Genomic DNA, 19,202 nt, shown 5'->3' on the forward strand with positions numbered 1-19,202 from the left:
CGCAGTGTGATATTGTTGAGAACGACGGGTAGTCGATCTTCTCCCCCAACGATCTGCATTGGGAAGACATATGGCTCAATACCTCAGACAACACCACCGAGGATGATGATGGCGGCTGGGAGTCACCGTAGTTTGTCTCATTGCACCGTAGTTTCTATCTAGTTGCACCGTAGTTCTATCTATCTATGCTTTCGAACGATGTAAAATACTTGTGTATGCTTTTTTTATCTATGCTATGAACTATGTATCGTATTTTATCTATGCTAGAACTATGTATCGTATTTTATCTATGCAAAGTTTTCATAAAAAAATGTTGTAGCATGACCACGCGCGCTGCATTTTAGCGTGCCTGCTGGAGCTGCGCACGCGCTGCGTTTTAGCGCGGCCGCTGGAGCCAGCGCTGCGTGCCGCGCCAAACCAGACGATGGGCATGCGGCAAAGTAGTTTTTAGCGTTCGACGACTGTTGGAGATGCTCTAAGAGCATGTCTAGTAGAACCCTCAAACCCTCAAACCCTTAAAGTAGTTTTAAGGGTTGAGAAGTGCCAGTTTTTGGCACATTTAAGGATTGAAAAACAGGGGCAAAGACTAGAAACCTCAAACCCAACCCTTAAACTGCTTTAAGGGTTGGATTTGAGGGTTCTAGTCTTTGCCTCAACCCCAACCTTTAAAACTGTCATTTCATATATCACAAATTCCATCACATTTCATCATATGACATATCACAAATTCCATCACATTTAACATAAAACAATAATCATTCTAGTTATTATTACACCACCGAATAAAACAATAATCATTCAAATTATTACAACAATGTTTGAGAAAATTACAATAATTGTTTGAATCAAATAGGACATATAAAATTAAAACAAAGATACATCATGGCCCAATGCGCCGCCCATCCAACTGCCAGTGGTGCTCTACTAGATCATCCCGGAGCTGACCATGAGTGGTTGCATCCTCAATCTCACGATGTGCTTGAAGAAAAGCGTGTATGCGAGAAGGGTTTCTTTCCGGTTGCACATGGGTACCAACATTGTCATAGAAACAAGGGAGGTTTAACCCTCTCTCATCCTCTAGGATCATGTTGTGTAGAATCACAAAACATTTCATGATGTTCACCAAGTTTTTTTTGTCCCAAAACCGAGCTGGACCCCGAACTATGGCAAACCTTGCTTGCAAAACACCGAAAGCTCTCTCAATATCCTTGCGGGCTGCCTCTTATGCCTTGGTGAAATGAGCCTCTTTTCTTGTTAAGGGCACCCCATTTTTCTCCTTGATGGACTTCACAAGAGTTGCCCATTCGGGATAGATGCCATCGGTGAGATAGTATCCCATTGAGTACTCATTGTCCATGATTTTGTAGTTGCAAGCTAGAGCATCCCCAGAAATTAATCTTTTGAACAAATGAGATCTATTGAGGACATCGATATCATTGAGTGTTCCCGGCAACCCAAAGAATGCATGCCAAATCCATGTGTCCTCTGATGCTACGGCCTCAAGCACAATGGTAGCATCACGGCTTTTACCGCAATACATTCCGTGCCATGCCTTTGGGAAAAAATTTCACCTCCAATGCATGCAATCAAGACTACCAAGCATCCCCGGCCATCCCCTTTTTTCATTCATTTCCATTAATCTCTTTGTATCTTCCTCGTTTGGTGCCCGAAGATACTGCTCACCATACAATCGGATGACCAACTTGGCAAACCTACAGACGGACTCCGTGGTTGTATCTTGCCCAATGCGAAGATACTGGTTGGTATAATCCACGGGTATGCCATAAGCGAGTACCCGCATTGCCGCCGATATCTTTTGATATGCACTAAACCCCATGATACCGGCGGCGTTTCTGCGACGTTTAAAGTAATAGGAGGCGGCCTCACAATCGATGACAATCTTCACAAACAAACTACGACGCATTCAGTACCTTCTGCGGAAGAGACGAGGAGGGTATGTAGGTACCTCCGCGAAGTAGTCTTGCATCAAATGCTCGTGTCCGAGAGCGCGGTTCCGGTAGATGGTGAGTCGCCCCATCTTCGACGCTCTCCTCTGATCCATAAGCTTCACGCTGTCTTCAAACGCTTGCACGTCGACGAGGAGGCTCATCATCGAGACGTCATCGTCTTGCAACAACTCGTCGATGTCCGAATCGCCGGATGACGACCAACCCGACGAATCGGACAACGAGTCCATGTCGTCGTTGTTCACCTCCATCTACACAATACAACAAATAATAAATTGTGAGTACCAACAATGAATCAGAAAGTAAAAAATGAAACAAAAAGAAAGAAAAGGAGGCATACCCGCGGGGAGCTCGGGGCGGCGCGGCTGCCTCTGGCCCGCCTGGCCTCTGGCGCGGCGGCGAGGAGAGCTCGAGGAGGCCTGAGGCTGGTCTGCCTCTGGCTGCGGGAGGCGGCTGGGGGGCGGGGGGGAGGCGGCCGGGGGTGGGGCGCGACGGCTGGGGAGGGTCGAGGAGGTGGACGAGAGGTTGAGGAGGCCGGGTGGGCGGCCGGTCAGCGAGGAGAAAGCTCGGGACTGCGACGGCGGTCGCGCGGCACGGGTGGGTGCTGCGCGGGGCGGGAGGCGGCGGGGAACCGCGGATCCGGCGGCGGGGAGTGTGGCGCAGCCGGCGACGGGCGGCGTGCGTCGAGGGGAGGCGAGGGCCGGCCGGATTGGCGGCCGGCGGCGGCCGGCGGCTTGGGAGGGAGGAGGCGGGAGGTTGGGGACGGATTTTTCCCTCCCGCGCGACGGGGGAAGGGAGTGCGGGTTGGGGTCGAGTGCCCCTCTCCAACCCTTGCTTCTAGAAGTTGAAATTGGGTTTGAGGGTTGGACCCTTACTTTTTTTAGGGTGAGGGTTTAGGGGTTCTAGTCTTTGCATTTTTTTCAACCCAGAAAAAAGCGGTTATTTTTGAGGGTTTGAGGGTTTAGAGGTACTACTAGACATGCTCTAAACCCCTTTTTTGGCCCTGCGCGGCCCTTGGAGATGCTAAGTCGTCGAGCCCATTCATGCCAGCAAAACACTTGGGTGGTGTTTGGTTTTCTAGTCCTAGGACTTTTTCTAGTCCCTATAACTTTTTGAAAAAGACTCTCAAGAAGATGATTTTAAAGACTTTTAGCAAAAGGTCTCAAAAAGTTCCACCCTGCTTGGTTTGCTAGGGACTTTTTCTAGTCCCAACATAAAAAAGTCCTTGGAACCAAACACCTCCTTGGCCTCTCCATCTCCTCCCACCTCTCTCTATCTCAAAAAAAAAAAAATCTCCTCCCACCTCTCTCTCCTTGGTCCTTACCACGCCGCCGCCACGATCTGCCGCTTCCGGCCATCTCCAGCACCATCTGCCGCACCTGCAAGAAAAACCCTGGTCTCCCTCTACCTATTCCCCCATTTCCGCTCACTCGCTGCGTCCACCTCCGCCGCCGCCAAACAGTAGAGAGTTGTCGCCGCTTGCATTGGCCCCGATGGGGCGGCCTCCATCCTCGAGAACCACGACACCCGAGCTCACGCCTGCCTCTCTGCCGGGCACGGCTTTACCAGTGATGCGGGCAATCACGGACGCCCGGCTCGATGTCCGCGACCGCGCGATCGACATCCGAAAAAAGTAACCTTGGTTTCTTAATTTTCCCCGTTTCCTATCCTAAATAGGGCGTCCCTAACTTGACGGGGGTTGGACCTGTTCTCGTCTGATCTCTCTCCCACGCAAAATGGCCGACGACACATTAATTAGCAACTTCAGCCCCCGGCATGGCCGTCTCATCCTCTTCTCTTCCCGCGCGCGGACCACACGCGCGCGCCTCTCCCTCTCTCTATCGGGCGCGTCTTCTGCCTCTCCGGTGAGGTAATGTCTCTGTCTCTTCTGCTTGTTCTTGTTGAGGGGCATGTGAATTGCAATAATTTATTACAGGCGCGTAAAAGAATCGATTCCTTCTTTTAAATGAATCGCTCCATCTTACTCATCTTGTCCATGTGTAACCATGCCTTTTATGCCGTGTAAATTTTGTAATTGGAGCAATCCCATTGTCCTGTAGCCACATTCAATACAAGGCCCAGGCTAGATCTAGAATATTACTAGATGAAATGGAGTACCGTTGCCCAAACAAGGGATTCCGAAACATTACTGTAAACATTATAGAATCTCATGTGATCATTTTTTCATGCTTTCGTATGAAGTGAAGTACCTTTATCAAAACTACATTTCACTCTCCAGGTACCATTTGGATAATCCATTAATGTGATTTGAATTGCAAAGGATGGTTCTCCAGGATAAATGAAAGCTTAGCTTATGCACCTTATTGTGGTCTGTTTTTTCTCATCCCTCATACAATGGGGAAACATTCTGCTGAAACCGGGACTAGTATGCTCCTACATGGAGACTTGGACATACAGATAGTGGAAGCAAAATGTCTTCCCAATATGGATCTCATGACCGAAAGGATCCGGAAATGCTTCACTGGCTATGGTGCTTGCAGGTCCAACTGCGGGAATTCTAATCCAAAACCAGACGTGAGGAAGATCATTACTAGTGATCCATATGTTTCGGTTTGCCTCTCAGGTGCAACGGTGGCACAAACTCGAGTCATTAACAACTCGGAGAATCCTAAATGGGATGAACACTTCTATGTTCAGGTTGCCCACTCAGTTAGCAGACTCGAGTTTCATGTAAAGGACGATGATGTCTTTGGGGCTGAGCTTATAGGTGTTGCTTCAGTACCAGTTGAACAGATCACAGAAGGGGATGTTGTCAGTGGCTGGTTTCCAATCTCTGGTCACTACAATAGCCCGAAGATATCTCCTGAACTCAATTTGTCTATCCAGTATAAGCCATTTGATCAGAATCCGCTGTACAAGGACGGAGTTGGTGCCGGTGGTACTGAGAATATTGGTGTACCAAATGCTTATTTTCCTCTTCGCAAGGGTGGTAGGGTCAGTCTATATCAAGATGCCCATGTTCCTGATGATTTTCGTCCTAACATTGAAATTGAAGGTGGGAGGACATATGAACAAAATAAATGCTGGGAAGACATTTGCCATGCAATTGTCGAGGCTCATCACCTTATTTACCTTATTGGCTGGTCATTATATCACCCTATCAATCTTCTACGGGAATCGACAAAACCTTTGCCCAATGGAGTCCCACGAACCATTGGAGAGATTTTGAAAAGCAAGGTTCAAGAGGGAGTTCGTGTTATCGTGTTGCTTTGGGATGACAAAACATCACACGACAAATTTCTTTTGAAAACGGTAGGCTTTATTCCACATCGTCCATTGGCTCACCCTTGAACCTCTTCATTTAATCCTTCACTGACATGGCTGTACATCAAAGTTTGGCATCACATTATTAGTTATGATGCTACCGTGTAGTTTTCCTCCAAAACGTAGACAGAAATAACAAGCATGAATTGAATAATGCTCTTGTCTAATATCTTGTTACTGCTTTTTGAGAATTCTGAAATTTTGGGTGAATGATGTGAATAAGTTAAAAGGGTAGACAGTTTTGTGATGGAGCTATCTCCCTTCTTGTTCAATGTTTCTGGTGTCAGTCTCATCACTTGAATCTAGATATTATTGTTGTCAATAAAAATACCCAAGGGCTCAAGAAACCTGCAAGTTTCATGTTTCATTGTATCTTACTTAAATATGATATATAACTAGATAAATATCATATTCAAGAGAACCAAACCCGTATGTTCCAATTTTTATCGATGTTTTCCTGAAGACGTGAGCTTGTTTGCCTGTTTTGTTCACAAAAGAGTAGTCTGATAGAAATGATGTAGGCTGCATGCAGGATGGACTGATGCATACACATGATGAGGAAGCTCGAAAGTTTTTCAGGCATTCAGGTGTCCACTGTGTGTTAGCTCCTCGTTATGCTAGCAACAAAATGAGCATTTTCAAGCAGCAGGTGTGGATGTTGTGTGTTCTTTCCTTTTTTTGTCACATACATACAGTGTACCTATACTTCTGCATATTCTGCATATCAACCAGTCATTTTTATTTGCTGTCATGCGTGTGGCTGTGGCCATATTAGACAATAGTCGAATAAATAAAAAGTAAATTATTGAAGGGTCAAGTGATTTCTCATTATATAAGGGGAACCAGCGTGTATGAGTATCTATCTCTCTATCTATCAGGTTAGTCAACAAGAATATTTTACCTAACCCTCCTCTCTCATTCATCACCCATAACCTATGTTCTACTCCATTCCCTTACATTCTGCCGTCCTGCTAACCTCATGGTGGTAGTTATCCTGTATGCACTAAGCTTAACATCTTGCATATATTTCCCATATTTGTTTCCTCCCTATATGTTGTCAGTTTTCACTTTTCAAGACCTAACATCTTGCATGCTATCCTTTCGAGAAGTTAAACAACGTACATACCAAGAATATGCATGTTGTCATGCATGACAAGCATAATGAATTTTTGCCCAACAAACAGATGCCTATAATTCACTATTACTACTTATTTCAGCAATGTTTATGTATTCGGGTGTTTCTGAAGCAAAATCCCTTCTCCAGGTTGTAGGAACTTTGTTTACACACCATCAGAAATGTGTAATTGTAGACACTCAAGCCACTGGAAACAATCGAAAAATAACAGCTTTTCTTGGCGGTCTCGACTTGTGTGACGGCAGATATGATACACCTGAACACAGGCTTTTCAAGGATCTTACTACTGTCTTCAAGGATGATTTCCATAATCCCACGTTCCCTGTAATTCTCTAACAGTTAACTCTATGTTTGTTCCCTAACTATATTACTGATTCTTCTATATTTTTAACAGCTATAGCTGAGAAAACAACTTTCCGACATGCTAAAATTTAGAACATCCTTCTTTCTGCAACTTCAGGTGAATAAGTCTGATGGACCGAGACAGCCATGGCATGATTTACATTGCAAGATTGAGGGTCCAGCTGCATATGACATGCTTACAAACTTTGAACAGAGATGGAAAAAATCCGCAAAATGGAAAGTCAGTGTCAGAAGAGCTGTAAGTTGGCATCATGATACTTTGGTTAAAATAAACCGGATGTCATGGATTGTTTCGCCCTCTGCAGATGAGCTAAATGCACATGTTTGTGAAGAAAATGACCCAGAAAACTGGCATGTACAGGTATTATATTTTATGCATACATACAAATCATGGATGCATCACCTTGGTGCAATTTCTCCTCTTTTTTCGTCTATTAGATAAATATCACCACCTTGTTTATTTTGGCTAGATTTTCCGATCCATTGATTCAGGATCGGTAAAGGGATTTCCTAAAGATGTTCAAGAAGCCGAGTCACAGGTAGTGTTCATTTCACCAGTTGAAATAGCTATGCAAAAATGCAACATGATTATTTAAGTTGATTTAAAAAGATGGAGTTTTAACTTTATCAGAACTTCAAGCTTTCTCATAGCAGTGAGATGCTCATTTATCTTTTGTTGTGCAGAATCTTGTCTGTGCAAAGAATCTGCAGATAGACAAGAGCATACACAATGCATATGTAAAAGCCATCAGATCTGCACAACACTTTGTCTATATTGAAAACCAGTATTTTATTGGATCTTCGTACTACTGGTCTTCACATAGAGGTGCAGGTAATGAAGTTGTTTCTCAGTTACAGTAATCTCTTCTGTTTCGTTTTTGTTTTGTGCTTTGCCCTTCCATTTCGCAAGTTAGATACTTGCGCCACACCATCCCTTCTGCATTATTGCATGAGTTTGTAGTATTCCATGCTTCACACTTTCGAATACTAGAAGCATTATTTAATTTCCATGCCCACTATATTTTATAGCAACAAATTAATAAGCATATTTTAGCATTTATGAACCTTGACTGAGGAATGGTTGGACTTTTCACAGCTTTTTATGACGAAAAAGAGAAGTACATCATTGGTTTCTTTTTACGAAAACTAGCACTTTTTATGTGCTATATCTGATGTACAGATTCCTGTCAAGGATAAGGCCAATCGAGGCATCCAGCTTATCTTTGAATACTCATGTGGGAACAGGTGCAGAGAACCTAATACCAATTGAACTGGCCATAAAGATTGCAAGAAAGATCGCAGCAAGGGAGCCATTTGCAGCTTATATTATCATACCAATGTGGCCTGAAGGTAATCCGACAACTGCTCCTATGCAGGAGATCCTCTATTGGCAGGTTTGTGCCGCATGATCAGATTACAGTTTTGTCATGAACCTAACTCTTGTGACAAGAGCATTCATTGAGCTAGAGATACTGATGTGAGCTGATGTTAGTTGTTTTATCTCTTCAAGGGGCAAACCATGTCCATGATGTACAAGATTATCGCAGACGCTCTCCGAAAGGAAGGGTTGGACGATGCCCATCCACAGGATTACCTGAACTTCTACTGCCTCGGTAAGCGTGAAGTCACAGCCGTGGTTCCTGCACCGACAAGCCATTCTAATGAGAATTCCCCGATGGTAACTCAATTTCATTCTCTTCTCCTATAATTTGCTAAATATATGCAATATGCACATCACATAAAAAAGTTGTTTTCCTTTTCTCCTCCAGCGTCTGGCTCAGAAGTTCAGGAGGTTCATGATCTACGTGCACTCGAAAGGGATGATCATCGATGACGAGTTTGTTCTCATCGGCTCAGCCAATATAAACCAGAGGTCCTTGGACGGTTTGCGGGACACCGAGATCGCCATGGGCGCCTATCAGCCACACTACAGCTGGGCAGGAAGCCAAGGTCCTCCGCGAGGACAGGCACGCCCTCCTCTCTTTACTCACCTCTGCAGAAGTGGCTAGAGCTGTTGCCTTCCAACCATTTCTTTCTGTCTGCAGGTGTATGGGTACCGGATGTCGCTGTGGGCGGAGCATCTGGGCACGGTGGAGGAGTGCTTCCGTCAGCCGCAGTCCATGGAGTGTGTCCAGTTGGTGAACCAGATGGCGGAGGATAACTGGGCGTGCTTTGTGTCACCGCAGATGGTGGACATGAAGGGGCACCTCATGAGGTACCCCATCAAGGTCGAGAAGGACGGGAGGGTGGTGCCTCTGCCTGGGCATGAGAGCTTCCCGGACGTCGGTGGCAAGGTGCTTGGCTCTCACTCCTCGCTGCCCAACGCGCTGACAACGTAACCAGTCGGTCGGCAGAGGATCAGAGTGCTGGAGCTTGAAGAGGCTACAAAGGTGGCTACGGGCGTTCAGAAGTGGGAGTTGAAGTTGTTCCTCGGAAACTCAGAATTAGTTGATCTGTTGCATATACGTCTGACTTTTAGCATTAACCGTTAAGCTGTATATGTGTATATATAAAAGAGAGACCAGACAGAACGTCATACCAGTTGGACCAAATTTTTGTGTCCCTGGGCATTGCACTTTGGTTGGAGTCTATTGCTATGCACTTATGATGTAATTCCCCGTTGTCCACCGTAGTTTGGTTAGAAAAATCGGCATTCAGATCTTGGTCGTTCAGCAATGCAGAACATGTACCAAGCTTAGGGATGCAAGCGGGCGTCCTGCAAAGTCCCGCATAAATAGAGAATTAGTTCAAATTGAACTAAATTTTAAATAAATCTGAGAGGGATATTTATAACTAACCAAAATCTGTTTTGTCTACTAAGCGGAGCGGATCGGGCGCCGCCCTGCACCCCTTATCCAAGCTTGTTCTTGCTGTGTTTTTTTTTTCTTTTTTGCGAGAATTGTTCTTGCCCGTATGTTAAAATGTATATATAATTTAAAAGTAGAAACGAGTTCTTCAGTCAAGTTGACATAAGTAGGACTGTAGGAGTCTCGTTGATGCAAATTCGCGCAAAACCTTAGTTGGTAATGAGCTCGTAGAAGTTGTCTCGAATGCCCAACTCAGCCGATAAGAAATAATCCGGCTACATAATTGGAGTTTAACCTTGAGGAAGAGGCATCAACAACCTTTCCAACATTGGACATCTATGAACTCAAATTCTCAAATTATTTAACATGCAAATAAAAGGTAAGATTGTTTTCACAAAAACGCGGGAGACAACGCCTCTAAGCTTATACGTAGTAACTATATCAAGCATCAAAACTACTCCAAAATAATCTAAATCATCATGCAAGCTCATTTTTAGAAGCAACAACAGTAGCAATGATAACATGATATAGAGCATTACACAAATTCTATTTGGATGAGAAGAGGAGTCACATACCAAGGAACAATTTCACAAAGAAACAAAAAATGATGCAATGAGCAAAAGGATCGAAAATGGCAGCTTGGAAGCTCAGGATTTTTTTTGAAAAATATGGAGAGTGTTTTCGGAGAGGAAGAAGACCTCCTAGCCCAAGCACCACACGAGGGGTACCAGGTGGGCCCCACATGCTCTTGGAAAGTGGCCTAGAGCTAGGGCGCGTGGCTGGCCATGGGCCACTCATTTTAAGTCAGACTGGACTAGACAAAGAAAGATGTTTCGACAAAAGAGTGAAAGGGATCCTTTTGGAAATAGTTCTTAGCTCCAATCAAGCTTTCACTGTTGTCTAGGATCGTTAGTGCTATAGTTAAGACACTTTTCTCAAATGAGAATGGTGGCCCACATGCTCGATGCTCCTCATTTTCGATAAAAGAACATATGGATTTTTATAAGAAATGAGAATTATTATGATTTAAAAATACTGAGTAAAATGGTTTTATGAAGAAAAAATCATTCATTTTGAGCAATTTAAAATAGTTTAGAAAATTTAAAATAAAAGTCATACAAAAGGGAGTATTTAATATAGATGACTTTGTAATCATGGAAATAATTTACTAATAAGAGTGATAAAGCCTATTAATGAATCTTTCATGAAATGCAAATCATTCCACATCGAATATTATTCAAGTTACCTCAACTTGGGTAGGAATAGACCCAACCATAATGATTGATATTTATTTTTACGAGAAGACACTAAGAATTCTCATTTCCCAATAGCCACCCCCTTTTTAAGTGGATGGCAATATTTATTTTCATCAACGACTTTTTTGGAAATAAACAATATGCTGATTTCCTTTGATATTTAAAGCGACACTGCCTTGGTTGCAATCAATAAGAATCCATGCAGTGTTCATAAAAGTTTTCCAAATAATAATAGATAAATTATCGTCCTTGGGCATGTCAAGCACAACAAAGTCAGCTAGGACTAAAACATTAACAGCCACAAACATTAACATTTTCACAAATACCTATATGTCCAACAGTGTATTTTTAGTCATTTGCATATATAACTCAGTTGAGGTTAATTTCTCAAAGTCAAGCTTCGCATAAAAAGAAAAAAGTTGTAACACCAACGCATGCATCTAAATCACATAAAGCATACTTGATAATGGTGCTGGTGCATGGTATAGTTAGAACTCACGAGTCTCTTAGTTTGTAGGAACTTTACATGTATAAAAGAGTAGTTTGCAAACATGACGTGAGACGACAACAACACGATCGCCTCTCGTCCGCATGCACGAAGGTGGCTATCATATTAGAATAGATAACTTAAAGTTTTCGTTATTGTAACATATAACTTACATGGAATCAGTGGCGGAGCGTGAATCAAATATTAGGAGGGGCCAAATGAGTGTATATGACATAGAAAAGGATAGGATGATCAGAGACGCCGGATGATTAGTAGAGCAATTAGCAGATAAGTAAGTGTATTTAGTAAATTTTCCTCTTGGAAGGGGGGGCCAGGGCCCGGAATTGTCCCCACTACGCTCCGCCACTGCATGGCATCAGTTAACACGGCATGTGGCATTCCAAAGTTTGATAGGTCGTGCCATGATTCATCCAACCACTTTCATAATCCACAAGCCCATTCTTTTTATTTTCTTTTGAGGTTATAACGGCCAAAATCCCTTTTGAAGGCTGAGCTCCATGGAGGTCATTTTTTGAAAAATTCTAAGTTCATATTTTTTACATTTTAAAAAAATACTGAAAAATATAGATATACATGGAGGCATAATACACAAGCGTGTAAATTTTCAGGGCGAAATACGGTGAAAGGTTATGCAAAAACAAATCCGAGGTTTTTAACACACGATACTATTCATCCTTCTAGGCCATGAATTTATCTTTTTTGTATAGACCACATTTCAAGGTATTTTATACTAGAATTTTACGCACATACACAAACATCCTTGTTGACTTGTACATTTTTTTCTTCAGAAAGTTCAAATTTCGAATTTTTGAGACAATTTGGTCTTCAAGGAGGCCGAGAGCCAAAACGCCTCACTCGTTATAATGCCTCGAAATATCTATACATTACGTAGGGATCCAAAGGCACCTAAGCTCCCGGTCCTAAAAAAAGGGATCCCTCCCGTGCGGTTCCTCGAGCTGCACCGGGGCGCCCAGCCCCGGTCGCCGTCGGTTCCCTCCCCTCCTTCCTCCTCCCTCGCCATCGCTGGAGAGCGTGGCCGGGTGAAGCTTGGTCGGCAGTGGCGGCGGGAGGGCTCCCTAGTCCTCTCATGCGGGGAGACCGCGCGTGGGCCGGTGTGTTCGACTAGGGCGTGGCGCAGGCCGGGCGTCATGGCGTGTTGGTTCTCCGACACACAACGGATGGCGCGGTGATGGGCGCAGGCGATGGCGGCAGATCCAGGGCTGGTGCGCCCGGATCCTCTTCCCGCCGCCTCCTCTAGTCGAGTTGGGTTGGATAGGTTCGGGCCATGTGCTCGGATACGTTTCGCCTGGCGCGACTGTTCCTTCAACCTTGGTGGGCATCTCCGATGAGCGCTTCTGCATCCTGCTCTCCTTGTTCGAGGGACTACCACCAAGGAGAAATTCTTTGCCTAGATCTGCATGCGCAGATGGTGCAGCGACGTCTACGGACGCCGCTAACCTCCTTGGAGGGCATTGTAACCGTGGCGGTCCCTCGAGCTCCAAGGGAAACCTCAGGTTTGGCTTGCGAGACCAAACAGTGGCGGCATGTGGCATCATCTACCTTCTTGGAGGCATTGTTTTGGACCTCATATCTGTCGGAGAGATTGCGAAAGTGTAGCGGCATTGGATCACCACATAGACTCACATGGAAGGGGCTTTACTCTGGGGGAAGCCCTGGACCTGGGTCTCCCAGATCGGATAATGGTAGCATCTAGCATCACACCCCCTCTAGGGGGCATCATTCTTGGAGCAAGTGCTGGCTAGAGGGGTCCAGAGGTGGAGCAACATCATATCTACAGTGGCAACCCCAGCGGGTCTCGACGACATGGTGCAGCGGAGTCTCGGTGGCGGATTGATACATCTCCATCGTATCTACTTTTCCAAACTCTTTTGCCCTTGTTTTGGACTCTAACTTGCACGATTTGAATAGGAACTGACCTGGACTGACGATGTTTTCAGCAGAATTGCCATGGTGTTATTTTTCTGTAGAAATAAAAGTTCTCGGAATGACCTGAAACTTCACGAAGATGATTTTTGGAATTAATAAAAAATATTGGCGAAAGAATCAAGTGAAGGAGCCCCACACCCTGGCCACAAGGGTGGGGGCGCGCCCTCCGTCCTTGTGCCCCCCTGGACCTCCACCGACCTCAACTCCAACTCCATATATTCATGCTCGGGGAAAATCAGAGAGAAGGATTCATCGCGTTTTATGATACTAAGTCGCCGCCAAGCCCTGTTCTTCCTTAGGAGGGCAGATCTGGAGTCCGTTCGGGGCTCCGGAGAGGGGAATCCGTCGCCATCATCATTATCAACCATCCTCCATCACCAATTTCATGATGCTCACCACCGTGCGTGAGTAATCCCATAGTAGGCTTGCTGGACGGTGATGGGTTGGATGAGATTTACCATGTAATCGAGTTAGTTTTGTTAGGGTTTGATGCCTAGTATCCACTATGTTCTAAGATTGATGTTGATATGACTTTGCTATGCTTAATGCTTGTCACTAGGGCCCGAGTGCCATGATTTCAGATCTGGACCTATTATGTTTTCATGAATATATTTGTGTTCTTGATCCTATCTTGCAAGTTATAGTCACCTACTATGTGTTATGATCCGGTAACCCCGGAGTGACAATAGTCGAGACCACTCCCGGTGATGAACGTAGTTTGAGGATTTCATGTATTCACTAAGTGTTAATGCTTTGATCCGGTACTCTATCAAAAGGAGGCCTTAATATCCCTTAGTTTCCAATATGACCCCGCTGCCACCGGAGGGTAGGACAAAAGGTGGCATGCAAGTTCTTTTCCATAAGCATGTATGGTTATATTCGGAATACATGCATGCATTATATTAATGAACTGGAGCTAGTTCTGTGTCACCCTATGTTACAACCGTTGCATGATGAATACTTGATCCATTGCCTACGATCATTGATCCGACATAATTATCCATCATTGATCCATTTCCTATGATCTCGTTTGTTATTGATCTTTGCTTCGTTACTTTTCCGTTGCCACTGTTACAATTACTATAAAACTGCTACTGTTACTATTGTCACTGTTACCGTTACTTTCATACTACTTCGCTACTAAATACCTTGCTGTAGATATTGAGTCTTTCAGGTGTGTTGAATTGACAACTCAGCTGCTAAGACTTGAGAATACTCTTTGGCTCCCTTTGTGTCGAATCAATAAATTTGTGTTGAATACTCTACCCTCGGAAACTGTTGCGATCCCCTATACTTGTGGGTTATCAAGACCTTTTTCTGGCGCCGTTGCCGGGGAGCATAGCTCTATTCTCTGAGTCACTTGGGATTTGTATCTATTGATCACTACGAGGAGTTTTAAAGATCAAAGAACCAAGATTTTTCCCTCAACTACGAGGGGAGGTAAGGAACTGTCATCTAGCTCCGCACTTGATTCTCCTTCTGTTTTGAGTAAACTTGTGACACCTACACCTGCTATTAATTTCGATATGTTGCATGTTATTGATGATGCCACTTCTTCTATGCATGATGCTTATGATGATACTACTTCTCTGCTTGATAATACTGTGCCACTTGGTGAATTTCTTGATGAACAACTTGCTAGGGTTAGAGAGAATGAAATTACTGAAACTGATGATATTATTGAAACTGAAGATTATGATTCTACCCCTAGATATGAATTGCCTGTTGTACCCGAGGGTTATATTATGGATGAGGAAACTGCTAGACTTTCTTGCTTGTAATGATAGAGATGATCTTAAGAAACTGTTGGTTAAGCTGAAAGAAAAGTCTTTGAATGCTGGAATGAAATATGATCCTACCTTTTCCACTTCATCTATCTTTGTTACTGATAAGGATTATGAATTCTCTGTCGATCCTTAGTTAATTACTTTGGTTGAATCTGATCCTTTCTATGGTTATGAATCTGAAACTATTGTGGCACATCTTACTAAATTGAATGATATAGCCACTGTTGGGGAACATAGTAATTTCAAAAAAATTCCTACGTACACGCAAGATCATGGTGATGGCATAGCAACGAGAGGGGAGAGTGTTGTCCACGTACCCTCGTAGACCGTAAGCGGAAGCATTAGCACAACGCGGTTGATGTAGTCGTACGTCTTCACGATTCGACCGATCCAAGCACTGAACGTACGGCACCTCCGAGTTCAGCACACGTTCAGCTCGATGACGATCCCCGGGCTCCGATCCAGCAAAGCTTCAGGGATGAGTTCCGTCAGCACGACGGCGTGGTGACGATGATGATGCTCTACCGGCGCAGGGCTTCGCCTAAACTCCGTGACGATATGACCGAGGTGGAATATGGTGGAAGGGGGCACCACACACGGCTAAGGAACGATCCATAGATCAACTTGTGTATCTATGGGGTGCCCCCCGCCCCCGTATATAAAGGAGCCAGGGGGGAGGAGGCGGCCGGCCAAGGAGGGCGCGCCAAGGGGGGAGTCCTACTCCCACTGGGAGTAGGACTCCCTTCTTTCCTAGTTGGAATAGGAGAAGGGGGGAAAGAGGAGGAAGAGGGGAAGGAAAAGGGGGGCGCCGCCCCCCTTCCCTTGTCATATTCGGACTAGGAAGGGGAGGGGCGCGCGGCCCCCTCCTGCCTCCTTCCCTCTTCTCCCTCGAGGCCCATGTAGGCCCAATAACCCCCCGGGGGGGTTCCGGTAACCTCCCGGTACTCCGGTAAAATGCCGATTTCACCCGGAACGATTCCGATGTCCAAATATAGGCTTCCAATATATCGATCTTTATGTCTCCACCATTTCGAGACTCCTCGTTACGTCCGTGATCACATCCGGGACTCCGAACAAACTTCGGTACATCAAAACTTATAAAATCATAATAAAACTGTCATCGTAACGTTAAGCGTGCGGACCCTACGGGTTCGAGAACTATGTAGACATGACCTAGAACTATTCTCGATCAATAACCAATAGCGGAACCTGGATGCCCATATTGGTTCCTACATATTCTACGAAGATCTTTATCGGTCAAACCGCATAACAACATACGTTGTTCCCTTTGTCATCGGTATGTTACTTGTCCGAGATTTGATCGTCGGTATCCAATACCTAGTTCAATCTCATTACCGGAAAGTCTATTTACTCGTTCCACAATGCATCATCCCGTAACCAACTCATTTGGTCACATTGCTTGCAAGGCTTATAATGATGTGCATTACCGAGAGGGCCCAGAGATACCTCTCCGACAATCGGAGTGACAAAACCTAATCTCGAAATACGCCAACTCAACATGTACCTTCGGAGACACCTATAGTACTCCTTTATAATCACCCAGTTATGTTGTGACGTTTGGTAGTACCCAAAGTGTTCCTCCGGTAAACGGGAGTTGCATAATTCTCATAGTTACAGGAACATGTATAAGTCATGAAGAAAGCAATAGCAATATAATAAACGATCAAGTGCTAGGCTAACGGAATGGGTCATGTCAATCACATCATTCTCCTAATGATGTGATCCCATTAATCAAATGACAACACATGTCTATGGTTAGGAAACATAACCATCTTTGATTAATGAGCTAGTCAAGTAGAGGCATACTAGTGACTATATGTTTGTCTATGTATTCACACATGTATCATGTTTCCGGTTAATACAATTCTAGCATGAATAATAAACATTTATCATGATATGAGGAAATAAATAATAACTTTATTATTGCCTCTAGGGCATATATCCTTCAGTCTCCCACTTGCACTAGAGTCAATAATCTAGATTACATAGTAATGATTCTAACACCCATGGAGTCTTGGTGCTGATCATGTTTTGCTCGTGAGAGTGGCTTAGTCAACGGGTCTGCAACATTTAGATCCGTATGTATCTTGCAAATCTCTATGTCTCCCACTTGGACTTGGTCCTGAATGGAATTGAAGCGTCTCTTGATGTGCTTGGTCCTCTTGTGAAATCTGGATTCCTTTGCCAAGGCAATTGCACCAGTATTGTCACAGAAGATTTTCATTGGTCCCGATGCACTAGGTATGACACCTAGATCGGAAATGAACTCCTTCATCTAGACTCCTTCATTTGCTGCTTCCGAAGCAGCTACATACTCCGCTTCACATGTAGATCCCGCCACGACGCTTTGTTTAGAACTGCACCAACTTACAGCTCCACCGTTTAATAAAAACACGTATCCGGTTTGCGATTTAGAATCGTCCGGATCAGTGTCAAAGCTTGCATCGACGTAACCATTTACGACTAGCTCTTTGTCACCTCCATATACGAGAAACATATCCTTAGTCCTTTTCAGGTATTTCAGGATGTTCTTGACCGCTGTCCAGTGATCCACTCCTGGATTACTTTGGTACCTTCCTGCCAAGCTTATTGCTAAGCATACGTCAGGTTTGGTACACAGCATTGCATACATGATAGAGCCTATGGCTGAAGCATAGGGAACATCTTTCATTTTCTCTCTATCTTCTGCTGTGGTCGGGCATTGAGTTTGACTCAACTTCACACCTTGTAGTACGGGCAAGAAACCTTTCTTTGCCTGATCCATTTTGAACTTTTTCAAAATTTTATCAAGGTATGTGCTTTGTGAAAGTCCTATCAAGCGTCTTGATCTATCTCTATAGATCTTGATGCCCAATATGTAAGCAGCTTCACCGAGGTCTTTCATTGAAAAACTTTTATTCAAGTATCCCTTTACGCTATCCAGAAATTCTATATCATTTCCAATTAATAATATGTCATCTACATATAATATCAGAAATGCTACAGAGCTCCCACTCACTTTCTTGTAAATACAGGCTTCTCCAAAAGTCTGTATAAAACCATATGCTTTGATCACACTATCAAAGCGTTTATTCCAACTCCGAGATGCTTGCACCAGTCCATAAATGGAACGCTGGAGCTTGCACACTTTGTTAGCACCTTTTGGATCAACAAAACCTTCTGGCTGCATCATATACAACTCTTCTTCCAGAAATCCATTCAAGAATGCAGTTTTGACATCCATTTGCCAAATTTCATAATCATGAAATGCAGCAATAGCTAACATGATTCGGACAGACTTAAGCATCGCTACGGGTGAGAAAGTCCCATCGTAGTCAACTCCTTGAACTTGTCGAAAACCTTTCGCAACAAGTCGAGCTTTATAGACAGTTACATTACCATCAGCGTCAGTCTTCTTCTTAAAGATCCATTTATTCTCAATTGCTTGCCGATCATCGGGCAAGTCAACCAAAGTCCATACTTTGTTTTCATACATGGATCCCATCTCAGATTTCATGGCCTCTACCATTTTGTGGAATCTGGGCTCATCATCGCTTCCTCATAGTTCGTAGGTTCATCATGGTCAAGCAACATGACTTCCAAAATTGGATTACCGTACCACTCTGGTGCAGATCTTATTCTGGTAGACCTACGAGGTTCAGTAGAAACTTGATCTGAAGTTTCATGATCAATTTCATTAGCTTACTCACTAATTGGTGTAGTTGTCACAGGAACCGGTTCTTGTGATGAACTACTTTCCAATAAGGGAGTAGATACAGTTATCTCATCAAGTTCTACTTTCCTCCCACTCACTTCTTTCGAGAGAAACTCCTTCTCTAGAAAGGATCCGATTTTAGCAACGAAAATCTTGCCCTCAGATCTGTGATAGAAGGTATACCCAATAGTCTCTTTTGGGTATCCTATGAAGACACATTTCTCCGATTTGGGTTCGAGCTTATCTGGTTGAAGTTTCTTCACATAAGCATCGCAGGCCCAAACTTTAAGAAACGACAACTTTGGTTTCTTGCCAAACCACAGTTCATAAGGCGTCGTCTTAACGGATTTTGATGGTGCCCTATTTAACGTGAATGCGGCCGTCTCTAAAGCATAACCCCAAAACGATAGCGGTAAATCAGTAAGAGACATC

The 19,202-nt window shown here is 44.1% G+C and overlaps 1 protein-coding gene across 2 annotated transcripts; it reads left to right on the forward strand.

The window, feature by feature from the left end:
- The first annotated feature begins 3,225 nt into the window (after positions 1-3,225).
- LOC123111887 (phospholipase D delta) lies at positions 3,226-9,363 on the forward strand. Of its 2 annotated transcripts, XM_044532760.1 has the most exons (11): positions 3,226-3,837; positions 4,207-5,240; positions 5,785-5,901; positions 6,517-6,711; positions 6,848-7,111; positions 7,221-7,289; positions 7,435-7,582; positions 7,996-8,144; positions 8,261-8,428; positions 8,520-8,717; positions 8,796-9,363. In XM_044532760.1, exons 2-11 carry the CDS (start codon positions 4,323-4,325, stop codon positions 9,087-9,089), a joined length of 2,520 nt encoding a protein of 839 aa, XP_044388695.1. In that variant the 5' UTR covers positions 3,226-3,837; positions 4,207-4,322; the 3' UTR covers positions 9,090-9,363. The 2 variants fall into 2 exon arrangements, with proteins under 2 accessions (XP_044388695.1, XP_044388696.1); XM_044532761.1 differs by lacking the exon at positions 3,226-3,837 and having other exon boundaries at positions 4,959-5,240; positions 5,774-5,901.
- Positions 9,364-19,202: the final 9,839 nt, after the last annotated feature.

The sequence above is a fragment of the Triticum aestivum genome, chromosome 5B, assembly GCF_018294505.1.
Source record: "Triticum aestivum cultivar Chinese Spring chromosome 5B, IWGSC CS RefSeq v2.1, whole genome shotgun sequence".
Taxonomy (NCBI): Eukaryota; Viridiplantae; Streptophyta; class Magnoliopsida; order Poales; family Poaceae; genus Triticum; species Triticum aestivum.